The following is a 13,820-nucleotide window of genomic DNA, read 5'->3' on the forward strand; positions in this document are numbered from 1 at the left end:
TCAGAGTCCAGAAAATTCCTCTGGGACTGGAACTTCAGATGGCTGCGAGCCACCATGTGGGTGTAGGGGGTTTCAGCTCAGGTCCTGTGGAAGAGCAACCAGTGCTCTTAACCACTGAACCATCGCTCCTGCCCGGTCAGTACTCTTTATTCAAACCTTCTCCCACCTTGCTTCTAAACTCTCTCTCCTGCATCCAACACACACCTCCCCTACCTTTCTTCAAAGGCTGAGTCAGCAGCTTTCCCATACTTTTCTACTTCCCCTCTGGAACTTGCGTCCACAGCCTGTCTTCCACTGGAGCAGAAGGTTCCCAGTAGGGATGATGTGAGGATTGCTTCCCTTGAAAAACTCTGTCCGTAAGTGGTTCCTACTTGGCTGCACACGGGACAAATACCTCTGAGTCACCTTCAGATATTCCCACGGGCCTACGTCCAGCCATGAGCACCACGGAAAAACATCCTTAGCCAGGATGGAAAACCCTTACTGACGACAGTGCATCTCTTCCTTCAGACTCTGCCAGGGAGCCTGGCCAGAGGTCAAGGGTAGGGTCAGCTTTCTTCAGCAAAGATTGGTTTTCACTTGCCTGTTCGTATACACAGATGGGCAGTGCAATCCCTGTCACATCAATATGCCCAAATGCAAGAGTAAGATCTATGAACGTGTTTGCCAACCTCTGAATTCAGCAAGAAAAAGTAGAGCTGTGGCATGCTGTTACCAGCATGGCCATGTTGTAGGCGGTGGGTTTTCTAAACAGAAACCTTGATGTACTACGACGGCAATAAAACTCAGATCAGGCTAGCATCCCTTCCTGTATGCAGTGAGTGGCTTAGTCTCCAAGGGAGGAGGATTTCTCATGCGTTTTATTATCTAAAAGAAGCCTGGAGTAAAAATTCAGCTCCTAAAATGTCATGTGATCATTCCCTGGGCATGACAGTGAAGCAGCCACGTCCTTGGCAGTTCTGAGGCCCAGCACGCACCCTATGTAACGCACAGCTCTGGGCCACATCCCTGCAGGTGAAACGGCATCTTGGGAGGAGTAACCTGTGACTGGAGGCTTAGAGATGGTGGTGCTGAGCCATATCCAGCACATATCCAGAGTGGGTAGATGCCACGCTATGGCCCAGAGTCAAATGGCGACACCCTAAAACATGCCCTAGACACAACGTGTGCCTGGAAGCTTGATGAAGAACCAACTTCCATGTTCCCCCAACCCAAGACCCTTCCCCTAAAGAAAACAAAGAGCAAGAACCATAAAAACCGCGTTTAATGATACAGAAATAGTACACGGCACACTTCTCGCCACAGCAGCACTTCACTCGTCTCTAAGTTTAACAAAATTAAGGCTACATTGGAGCATTCTGACAGAAAGGGGCTGTTTTATGCAATGTTATTCATGTTTTCATAAACAAAAGAAGTGTCTTCAGGCAAATTTTTTTTTTAACAAGATACAAATAAAGGAAATGGAATACAAAATGTGTTCCTTTGGGTCGGCCTGATAATAGCCACACCCCCTAGGGAGTACGGGGGATTTCTTTAAATGAATACTTTGAGTATTGAGGGCGACTCTCCAGAGTCAACATTCCACAGTACAAGGCTATTTCATAATACAGAACCAAGACAGTTGTGTCTCCCGCATAATCCCTTTAGAATGAATAATTAGTGAACATCAACAGTATTTAAAAGCACAAGAGAACTGTGCAGAGGCCTATGGTGCCTGGAAGGAAAATCCCTACATCCATAGCCCTTCTCCCTCAAGTTTGTTAGGAAGAAAATGAGAGCTAAAATATGATGACGTAACTGTCAGCAGTGCCAGGAGAGAGGTCAGGACCCTGTGGTACTCCTGAGTATAAAGTAATGCCATTTAAGGCCACCCACCAGCAAGGGTTTATCCCCAATATTCCCACTGCTCACTACTCCTGGCCATCTCTGCTGCTCAGCTGGTCACCACATTTGGACCCAAGAGAAATCCTTTAGGTGCTAGAATAAGACAAAGCATAGATGCTCAACAACGCCAGCCAGTCCCCCACCCAATGAGACAGCCGACAAAAGCCCACCCAGGAGCCGAATTCCTTGCCAGTAAGTCACACTTTGACATCTATGATAAGAGGGCCAAGGCCCAAAGCCACAGAAGTTTGCCTTCACACAAGTCCTGCCCTCTGCTGTGATGGGTGGCTCACTGCCTCCTCCGGCCCCTTTCTGCTCACCAGTTTCTGCCATTACATCTTCTTCTCCACCTATCCCAGTTGCATTAGGGAACTAAACAACTATCTCCCTGATGAAGCATTGGGGGGGTGTGCCAGAATCACCAAGCCCAAGGAGGGCAGTCTTGTTTTAAACAGAGGTCTCATGACCTATCTACTCTGAGAAGGATATCCTACTTCTGACATAAAGACCTGTCACCTGTAGTGTGGTGGTGCAGGCAAAATCTTCTCAGAAGTTAAATGTTTACATTATTAAGTAGTAGAGAGAAATCAATTCAGTGATTTTTTCCCCTTCAACATGAGAATTTTGTCTATTTCTTTGGCTCCCAGAGCCTCTATTTCTATAGAAATAGGGTGGAAGGAAATATCCAAGTAAGTACCATCAAATACCCTCAAAGATTTATGCACATTCCAAAGACTGCTAATCCCTCTAGGAATAGAGTACTGAGGTACACATACCAAATGTCCTTAATATATAAGTTCATATGTAAACACAGATAAACACAGAGTCAATACCCACTTACTCACACTTAAATAGAATGACTGCTACAGACAATAGCAGTTTGATCCCACAGTAACACAAAGAGAAGTTGTCTTTGAAGCCTTCAAACCTAATAGATCTCTTCAGGAAAATGTTAGTAATATCTCTAAGCCAGCTTTATTTTCTCTGTATAAGAATACATTATCTATTACCACTCCAGTCACATAAGTCACATAAGTCACACAAGTCACCGTGCCTTGCTCCATAAATACTTAAGAGCTCCTATAGGAAATCTGCCTGGTGACAGTTGTTATGATTGAGATGTTCCAATTGTTCTTTACCCTAATCCTCCAAGATGACACCAAAAATAGACATTTTATAACAAAGTTACTCATTTATCTCAAAACCAGAACAAATAGAAAATAACACCATGAAAGGAATTTCAGCATGTTCTGACCACTGCTGCAGGAACACAGAAACTTGGCAAAATACAGACATGCAGGAAATCAGCACTATATAGGAAAAATTAACAAACTCAGCACACCTTCAAGAACTGGAATAAAGGCAGACTCAATAAAACCATATTATTTCTTCCTCAAGGCAATCAATAGCTACAAAAGAAAAATGGTTTAATATCCTTGGTCCATAAGAAGAAATATTTACTTACATCCTCAATGGACTAAAAGAGATTTTAGACGTCACAATTAAAATTGTGTGTTTCCAAAAATATCATATTATCAATGCAATAAACTCAACAAACTTAAAGAAAACTAAACTTAACTTCATTTAAACTAAACTTCATTTAAACTTTTTAAAAAACCAACAAAACATATAGAGTGCAAAATGCTTATTAAATACTTCAAGAACACAAAAGTAATTTGTTTAAAAACACAAGAATCCTTTGCTGAAGGGCCATCAACACAAAAGACACCCATTGCCGGCAATGGGTGCCAGCTGGAAGAAACATGGTGTTAAGCTTTGTGCTTGGCCTCTGCCTATTTCAGATGACATGTTATTTGTACAAGCTCATGGTTGGACTCTGGTACATGCACATGTACGCATCACAGAGAAGTCTGCGTGCACAGCCTTGAATCCTTCTGGAATCCAAGGAGTGCAGTTCCTCCAGAGACATCTTCAAGTACTCTCCCACTTCAGGGCAGGGAGTCACTTGTGGAATGTTGAAACCATTCTGATCCCCTAGGGAGAAAGAGAGAGCTCTCGTTAGGGCAGCAAACTTCTAAGTCCTCTTGGCAGCCTGTCCCACCAGAACAATTTTACTATCCTAGAATGTAGTGAAGACTGACTCCAAGAATCAAAAACAAAACAAAACAAAACAAAACAAAACAAACAAACAAAAACTTTGTTTGACTTTCAGTTTCTAGAATTACACTTTTTTTTTTTTTTTTTTTTTTTTTTTGGCTTCTGAGAGGGTTCATCAGAGAAAAGTGGAAAAAAAAAAACCTGGTAAAAGGACACGCACTTAGGAAAAGCTGCATGCAGTCCCAGTTTGCAGGCTGCTACTCTAGGCTCCTCAGACTTTTCTGTCCCTCCCAGACAATAGCAGCCTGACTCTTTTCCACAAGAAACCAATTTTGAGCGCTGCCGTTTCCCTACGTTTTAAGAACATACTTGCATACTTCTAGCACGGCTGACTCAGATACTAATCATCAGAATGTGCACGCGCTCTGATGATCGGATTTGCTCTCCCAGGTGCTTTCCCAAACGTCATGCTGCTAATGCTAACTGAGTGAAGCACACACGGGGGTGGGCTGTACCCTCGGGCATCTGAGAGCTACGGAGAAGTGAAGAACTGCTGGTCTACAGCTTGGGTCTCTGGTCAAGAAGCTGTCACTCGGTGTCTCTGGTTATTATAGTGTCACACCTTAAGACCTGGAGAACTAGGGCTTGGAAGAAGAGCTGTAGAGTAAATGGGGTATGTACAGGTACTGTGACAAGTACCTTACTACCAAGACCCCTGTCACTCAAGTGTGTACTAAGTAATGACTAAGCTTCCTAAAAACCATCCCAATGAGTAAAGGTTTCTTCCTGAAATAAAATGCATGAGATCAGGAAGACTTAGTTAAATACAAACCATGTAACCTTCACCACCTTTAATGTTAGTTAGCTTAGACAATAGAAAAACAGGCATGATTTCCATGACCAAAGTATTCCCACAGAGTTTGGCATTTATGTCCTCAATAAATGGCGACTCTACTGTATATAAAAAGGCAAGGAAGTAGATGGTAAAATCAGCTTTAAATAAATTTTAGGATTTTTTTTTCTTTTGAGGTGGGACAAATTGAAACAGGTTCTCACTATGCAATACAAACTGACCTCTGATTCACAATCCTCTACTTCCCAAGTCTGGGATTATGGCTAGAATTCTTTAACAAGTCCATGTAAGGACTAAGATGCCACAACATTATTGCTCCTTAGTTTGAGTAGCAGAATTAGTAATACCCTTTGAAGATTAAAGTCTGTCACACTGTGGTATCCTTTAAAGAATTTGCTCACAAAATACCCTATTACTACAAACATGTGCTCTCACTAGGAAGCATCTCACTCCAAAGACAAGTTTTAAATACCATCTCGATCAGCCATGCTGTCAAAGAAGAGCCAGGCTGAATCATCCTTCCCATACTTCACAAAAGCAACATAGTGGCTCGTTTCTATGCAGAGAACAGCAAATAACTCCATCTTCTGACAGGGGATGCATCCGTGTCTCCAGTCCCAGTCAGGCAAGTCTTTGGGAAGTGATACTGGGTGATATGTATGATTCATTCTCTTGGGATGGAGGTGAACCTAAAATGGACCATGAAGAAAATACCACAAGTGAGCTAATGTTTCAAGGGAAGACTCTAATCTCTTCACTGACCACCACAGTCAAGTTCTACACACACACACACACACACACACACACACACACACACTGGCAGAAAAGACATGAGCAATAACATTTAAATGCCCTTTGACGCTGAAAGGCTTGCCACCCCTGCCATCTGGACCATCAGTAGCTGACTGGCGCAGTGGTGTGGGTTACCTGAGTGCAGCAGGTCTTACAGAACTGCTTGATCTTCCCCGCTGAGATGTCGGGGTCTTCATAGCACTCTCGGCACTCAAACATGGCAAGTCCTCCACAGATGCGGCACTCCCTGGGAGCTACGCAGAGAGGGAAGGAAGAAGCCTTTTAAAAAGACATTCTGTCATTAAAAATAAAAGCTATACTTTGAAAACAAGAATGCTTGGGGGTTGGGGAGAAGAAAGGCCTAGTCCTCTCTGACCCTCTTAATATTTCATTTGGATTTTTTTGTATCTGTAGCATTTTAAAGGACTTTTTTCTATATAACCATTTTTGTTAACCTATTCTAGAATTGTTCTTCTAGAATAGAAATGAAATGTTCAAAGATATAAAGTAAGTATTAAAGACTAATAGCACATATGATCTTAAGTAAGTAACAATCTGCCATTATGAACTTTCTCTAACAATTTTATGTCTGAATATTTATATAAGTATGTGGACCCAGGTACACGTGTATCTCAAGCTTCTCTCATCGAGCCTCTTGATGCGTTTCCTTCCACTATAACTACCACATACCATTTTCACATAGGTCTATTGTTCAGACATATAATCCAATTAACCACTTCCCTCTTATTAACATTTCTTGTCTCTAATTTCTTGTCAGATAGTAAGTAAATTTCCATTTAAATTATTTTTACCTCTTTTTTTAGAATAAATTCTAGCAGTCAAATTATTGAGTTAGTATGTCTAAGCTCTTCAAATACTGAATTACCTGTCAAAAGTTCTATACCCATAACTAATGAAAAGTACAGGCCAACTATTTCTAAAACAAAACAAAACAAAAAACAAAGAAAGGACTATATACTTACTGTCTTCAAGCAAATCCGTTATATTTAATTCTAGAGAAGGAAAAATTTTTTTAAACATTTTGAAGTCTTTTCCAAACCGAGGCATTTGAATAATCAAGCATGATGGTGCCTTAAAAAAATAAAGACACATAGTTTTAGAAACCAAAGTCCTAAGAAGCTGGGGACTTAGCTCAATATAGTGCTTACTTAGCATGTCCAAAGCCTTGAGTCCTAACCCCTGTACTAACGGGTTTCCCTATGAAACTGAAGCAGTCATAGCTGTCAAACCCAGTAGTGTTTTCAGCAGTGCTGTTGGCCTATGAAGCAGAGCCCACTTATGAATGTGCAGTGTGGATGCAAGAGCAGCAATCAGCTACAGATTTCCAGACTTCTCCAGAGACAAACATGATAAAACAGATCACAGCATGCACTGCAGAGATCACACATTCTGACAGTCAAAGAGACGTTTCTATTGCATTCATTAGCAAACCCATACACAAGAATTTATTGACATTTTATCTCTTAACAGTGGGAGAAAAAATAACATTACCTTTGACATGTTTAGATACTATGCATGGGTAAAATGACAACTGAAAACATAAAACATGTATGCACACATATCTTTCTCATTAATACTTTAAACTTAAAAATTAGCTTTCGTTCCCTTTGCAACCCAAATCCAAAACACTCCAACTTAAGCTAAGCGGCTGTCTTTAAAAAGAACAAAGTTAGAATACCATTTTTTTTTTTAAAAAAAAAAGTGTCTTCTTAACTGTTTCTTCAAACTATTCTTGGTTAAAGCACAGTGATAGTTAGGTTTGGTTCAGTGGGGCGGCACTTGGGGCTGCATGCACAAAAGGCCTGAGTTTAATCTCTAGCACTGATAAGAAACAAAATAAAGTAGCAATACAAGTCTAGTTAGGACCACTAACCTCTGCAAATTTCAGGTTGCTGTTGATAAAAGACCACTCGAGTAACTGCTGAATTGTAGGAACTCCAACTTTCTCATTTTTTTCCATAAAGATCTGATAGAAGTTGCAGTCTTGGACTTCCTGACCTGCTGATCTGGAAACACACAAGAAGAAATGCACATAAGCCATCTACCAAATGCCTGAATCAAGTATAAAGCCGTCTGACAGACCTGAGGACACATCATAATGCTGATGTCCAGCTTTGGATCGTCCACACACCAGGTGAAAGACAATGATTTGGATGAGATAATTAAATGCGCTTATGCAAAGACCTCATAAATTATTTCTTCTGCCTTCTTTATAAATTATTCGAAAGTTCTCTTGCCATCACAAGAAAAATGTAGAATAATATTCCAGTCAAGAAACACTATATGAACAATTAATCAGTTCTTCTCCCTCCAAATCTAGAAAGTAGCAGCTTCTTTTTTTAAAAAATTAATTTTTATTTTATGTACATTGGTGTTTTGCCACGGATGTCAGGTCCCCAGGAACTGAAGTTACAGACAGTTGTGAGCACTGCTTTTACTGACTAGAACAAATGCTACAATGCCTCAGTGATGGACTCTTAGACCTTCTAAATCAAACTTCTTTACTCCCTAAGATAAAAGCCCTGGGAGGGAAGGAGGGAGGGATACTTTCCTAGCAAGTCAAAGCAGGGCAAGGTGTGACTCCCAGGAACCCTAACAACTATCCTCTGGGCTTTCTGCTACCAGCAGCTCTTTAGATGTCACCCACCGACTTGACAAACACCAGGTAAATGGTCACGGTGAAACATGAATGTCCAACATCTCCCTTCCCTCACCAGCTTACTAGAAACCATTAAATAACTATTGAGGAGGTTGTTTTTCATCTTTCGGCTTACCGCTTATCTTTTCCAGCCAAGTGTCTGGGTTTAGAATCAGACTGTTTAAATGTAGGTCTAAATTTCAAGAGTTTTAGAAAAAAAAAACTATCAGCAGCTTTTATCACAAAACTTCTGTAATTCAGGGAGCAGCCTATTGTGATCTTCAGCTGCCCCAAGCAAATCATATCCTGAATTTACAAAACATAAAATCTGGTAACTAGCTAGAGCACTCTTGAGAACTCAAAGCTAATAAGAATAGATTATAATCCAAGAAACTAGCAGTTATTCTAGAATAACATTTTAATTGGTTGTTCATGACTACAAAAAATCATAGAAAAATTCATAGAAAAAAAAGTCATAGAAAAAATTCATAGTTAAAAATAGCATAGAAGAGAAAACAAAAATAATGGAGGTTAAAAAAAATCACACCCAGAAAAATCAAGGATGGCCAGGAGGAGGCATGGCAGCTAGTTAATGGAGGAAGAGATACATAGTGTCCTAACACTGTAGCAGAAAACTGGGAGGAACAACAGCCACTCAAAACTCACTTCCAGGGCCGGGCATGGTGGTGCACATCTTTAATCCCAGCACTCAGGAGACAGAGGCAGGTGGATCTCTGTAAGTCCGAGGCCAGCCTGATCTACAAAGCAAGTTTCAGGACAGTCAGGGCTATATAGAGAAACCTGTTTATAAAAAAATCAAACCAAACCTAAAACGAAAAACAAAACAACAAAAATCACTCCTAATCATAGGCACAGGGGAGTTCTTTTAACCATAGAAAACAAAGTATGTCAATCATAAAAAATGGATACAACTAGAAATAAACATACTAAACAAATTAAACCAGTCCCATAAAGAGAAACAATGTATGTTTCCTCTCATGTATGGTTCCTAGATTTTCTACAGATAGAGAAGAAGCTTTGATTTGTATATGACATGAAAGCAGACGTGAATGCGGCCTGAGGAACAGGAACTACGAGGAGGAAGACATGGAAAGGCGCAGAAGGGATGGAGATACAGGGGAGACACTCAATATACAATATGGAGTTTATGAAAATTTAGAAAATGATAAAAATAATTAAATAACCTCACAGCTAGTGTTTAGACATCTGGAAACCTACAGAACCATAACCAAGTGGTGAAACTGTCCCAAGTCATGCTAGTTGGGTTGTATTTTCCACTAGGGACAATCCAGGACACAAGAATACAAATTTGGAACTTTTAAAAAGTGAATATTGACATTTTACAAACATTGATATAAAAACATTCATGGATTGGTGTGGTTTGGACCTGTCTTTGTGGTCCTATACTCATTCCAAAATCCTGCAGCTCTATGATGAGCATGTGAAGCTTGTGACGTCACTGCCCAGCCACAAGGAGCCTGGGTCGCCCTGCCTTGATGTCCTTGTTACTCTTGCTTTGGTCTGACCTTTCTTTTCTTGCTCTGCCCCCAAGTCCTTCCTTTTGGGATGAGAAGCCAACCCTGTGCTACTGTGAGCTGGAAGTATAAAACTTGTTTATTGGTTTTTCAGGAACTCATGGTTAAAAAGACTAGTTTTGAACAGCGATGGAACATTAAAAATTATGGAAACTTCTGAAGTTAGAATGAATGTATTCTGCATTAGAGACGACCAAGAACCTCTCGGGACAAAGAGTAGAAAGTAATAGCTTTAAAATCATATGTTTAATCGGGTGTGGTGACGCATACATTTAATCCAGTACTCAGGAGACAGAGGCAGGCGGATCTCTGTGAGTTTGAGGTCAGGCTGGTCTACAAAGTGAATTCCAGGACAGCCAGGAGCTATGACAAAGAAAAGCCTATCTCAAAAAACTTGGGGGCCTAAGAGACAGAGAGTTCAGTCGTTAAAAAAACTAAGGCTCACAACCAAAAGTGGTAGGAAATGTCTCAGCTATCAAGAGGTTAAGACAGCACACTGCCCTTACAGAGGACCAAAGCTCAGTCCCCAGAACCCGCAACAGGTAGTTGGCAACTGCCTGTAACTCCTGCTTCAGGAAATCTGACATCCTCTTCTGGCCTCTGTTGGCACTGCACTCATACACACAATTAAAATAAAATTAAATGTATTTTTTAAATGATATATTTGGGTATCAAGTTGACAATAAGTGGACTTGTGATGTTAATATTGTCAACTTGACAGGATCTAGAATCATCTATGAGATAAACCTCTAAACATATCTGTAAAAAAGTTTTCTGATTGGGTTGAGGTGAGAAGACCCACCCTAAACGTGGGCAGCACAATTTCACGAGTTTGGGCCCCAGAATGAGAAGGAGAAAGTGAGCCGAGCACCTGCATTCATCTCCATCTGCTTCCCTTGCAGATGCAGGGACACCGGCTGCGGTACAGTCCCACCACAACTGCACCGTGATGGACTGCACCTCGCGCTCTGAGCCTTAAAGAGAGGAAGGAGAGGAGGGAAGGGGGGGGTAGTAGAAATGGGGGAGAAGGGAAAAGGAGTAAAAGGGGAGGGGAGGGGAAGGGGAAACGGAGGGGAGGAAATCCAGTTCATGCTTTCAAACACATCTGAAAACTCCCAAATCAGAGAGGGAAGGGAGTGGAGAAAAATATATAGCTCAATAAAAATAAAAAGAGAAAACTTTCCAAATCTCTTTTGATGTTAATGTCATTCCACCTATTTGTCAGCTTCCTGTCTCTGTCCTTTCTCATTAAACGGACTTAGTTTCACTTAATGCCTTTAGGGCTGCACATGCAACCATCACTTGCTTTTTAAAATTGTTATGTTTGGTTTTATCTATTAGTTACCTATTTCTTGACTCTTCCTTCTTATTCCTTTTGTCTCAGTTCTGTCTTCCCTTTTAAGTGTATCTTGTAACATGTTTCTGATTGATAATTTAGTCCTGGTTCTTTGGGAACTCTATACATTCTTATTCTTAGAATTAAATATTAAAATTCTAAAATGTTTGTGTAACTTTGCCCTGTTCTAGCATCTCCTTCAGGAATCAATTACAATCCACTTTCTATGGCCCATCCCTGCTTTCTGGTTTCTAACTCTTTATATCCAGCTTCATCTTCAGTAGATAAGTCCCTCTCCACTGTGTCCACTGCCCTCAGTGAGTCTCCCCACCCCATATGCATTCATTATGTTTAAAATTCTACTTTGAATGCTTATCTGGTTTTGTTAATCAAATCTACTTTTATCCTCCACTTGTCTTAGTCTTTCTTGTGTCTTTTGACCATTTAAAAATAATATCCTATGCCACTTTGGACTGTTTTTATTTATGTCTCATTATAAGGGTACTCAATTTCTTATTGGCTCAGTCAGCTGACCTCCCTCATCAGGAGACGAATGGCACTTGGGGGAACAAAAAGAACTCGAAATACCATCTAATAGTCTTTAGGAAGTAGTTGGTGGACACATGAGCAAATTGCTTGGAGGTGTGTGGGAAGGGGAGAGACAGTGTATTCCTTAGGGGTAGAGAACTGCCCAGATGCCTTTCACAAAGGTCTTACTTCAGAGAATTATTTAAATATTCAAGCTACATTAACCCTGGGAAGTTTGAAATCTCTTAGATAGACTACAGGGAAATTTAAAAATTTAAGCGTCTTCAGTTTATTTCACTAAAAGGCAAAAAACAGGTATTTCTCTCGAAGTCCCCTCCCTTTCTTGGGAGTTCTTTCTTGCTTTTTCCTTAATAAATTTATGTTTGTTCTGATTTTAAGTTTTTTAAAGGAGGCCAGGTATGGTGGCACACACCTTTAATTCAGCACTCTGGAGGTAGAGGCAATGTGGATCTCTGTGAGTTCGAGGCCAGCCTGGTCTACAGAGCAAGCTACAGGCCAGTCAGGGGAAATGCAGTAAGGTGTTTTCAAGGCAAAACAAATAAAAATTTAAAAGATAAAAACCAAAACTGGCTGGGTAGTGGTGACACCTGCCTTTAATCCCAGCACTCAGGAGGCAGAGGCAGGTGAATCTCTGGGAGTTCAAGTCCAAGCCTGGTCTACAGAGGGAATTCCAGGATAGCCAAGGCTACACTGAGAACTCCTGCCTTAAGAAACAAACAAACAGGGCTGGAGAGATGGCTCAGAGGCTACGAGCATTGACTGCTCTTCCTAGAGATCCTGAGTTCAATTCCCAGCAAACCACACGGTGGCTCACAGCCATCTGTAATGAGATCTGGTGGCCCTCTTCTGGTGTGCAAGCATACATGCAGCCAGAACACTGTATACATAAAATAAATAAATAAATCTTTAAAAAACAAACAAAAAATTGAAACTAAAGTCCATTTAATGAGAAAGGACAGTGAAGTTGACAAAGAAGTAGGATGACATTAGTATCAAGAAGAGATTTGGGGGTGGAGTTTTCAGATTGTGTTTGAAGCATGGTCTGGATTCCTTTCCTTTCCCCCTTTTCCCTTTCCTCTTTTTTCCTTTCCTCCCCTCCATTTCTTCCTCCCCTTTCCCTTCTTGCTCCCTTTTCCCTCCTCTCCTTCCTCTCTTTCTTTAAGGCTCAAGCGTGAGGTGCAGTCCATCACGGTGCAGTTGTGGGTGGGACTGTACCGCAGCCGGTGTCCCTGCATCTGCAAGGGAAGCAGATGGAGATGAATGCAGGTGCTCAGCTCACTTTCTCCTTCTCATTCTGGGGCCCAAACTCGTGAAATTGTTTAGGGTGGGTCTTCTCACCTCAACCCAATCAGAAAACTTTTTTACAGATATGTTTAGGGGTTATCTCACAACAAAACTAAGAAGAAAAAAAGAAAAAAGAAAAGAAAAAGAAAACAACCCCCCCAAACCCGACCTTTTCTTTCCAAACTAACTACCATATATTCTATATCATGCTATTTTTTCTTTCAACACTATTGAGTTTTCTACTGATAAATACTTCTAATTATATACTATTTTAATGTCTATTGCTTTGCCTTTACAAATTACAGTAGAATTCTTTTTTAAATAAAAGTACCTGCCAATATTTTTACCCACTTCATTTTGTAGAAAACTCTAAAATCATTTTTTTGAGTTTTTAGGAAAAGTAAAGACAATAGGTTAAGATTCTGTCAATATACATTCCTATCAGTGGGAGTAGGAGCTGTCTCAGACTCTTCTGCCAGTTTTGGGAACTCTATTGGATTGCCTTTTCCAGCCTTAATACAAGAAGGTGCCTAGTCTTGATATGCAACTTGATGTGCCATGTTTGCTTTATATCCATGGGAGGCCTGCCCTCTTCTGAATAGAAATGAAGGAGGAGAGGATGGGGGGAGAGAGAGAGAAGGTGGGAGGGAAGGACTAGGAAGAGAGGAAGGAGGGGAAACTGTAGTTGGAATGTAAAAATCATTAAAAGAATAAAACAACCCAAAAATTAACATATTTAATTATTTACTCTTATTCACTAATCAAATCTGCCTTGTAGTTCAGCGTAAATCTTTTTTAATTCTATCTTTGAAAACAATGATTGCTTATTTTTCTTTCCTAAAACATAAA

General features: G+C 40.6%; 1 protein-coding gene across 7 annotated transcripts in view; it reads right to left on the reverse strand.

Moving 5' to 3' along the window:
- Nucleotides 1-1,246: 1,246 nt before the first annotated feature.
- Cyld (CYLD lysine 63 deubiquitinase) overlaps nucleotides 1,247-13,820 on the reverse strand; it is a 44,815-nt gene continuing 32,241 nt past the window's right edge. For all 7 annotated transcript variants that reach the window (XM_038312458.1, XM_038312457.1, XM_038312455.1 and 4 more), the window contains 5 exons: nucleotides 7,482-7,614; nucleotides 6,571-6,679; nucleotides 5,723-5,841; nucleotides 5,268-5,484; nucleotides 1,247-3,879 (listed from right to left, as the gene is read on the reverse strand). In XM_038312458.1, the coding sequence (XP_038168386.1) occupies nucleotides 3,695-3,879; nucleotides 5,268-5,484; nucleotides 5,723-5,841; nucleotides 6,571-6,679; nucleotides 7,482-7,614 (763 nt within the window). In that variant the 3' untranslated portion in view covers nucleotides 1,247-3,694. The remainder of the gene's footprint in view (nucleotides 3,880-5,267; nucleotides 5,485-5,722; nucleotides 5,842-6,570; nucleotides 6,680-7,481; nucleotides 7,615-13,820) is intronic.

Source organism: Arvicola amphibius, chromosome 15 (assembly GCF_903992535.2).
Source record: "Arvicola amphibius chromosome 15, mArvAmp1.2, whole genome shotgun sequence".
Taxonomy (NCBI): domain Eukaryota; kingdom Metazoa; phylum Chordata; class Mammalia; order Rodentia; family Cricetidae; genus Arvicola; species Arvicola amphibius.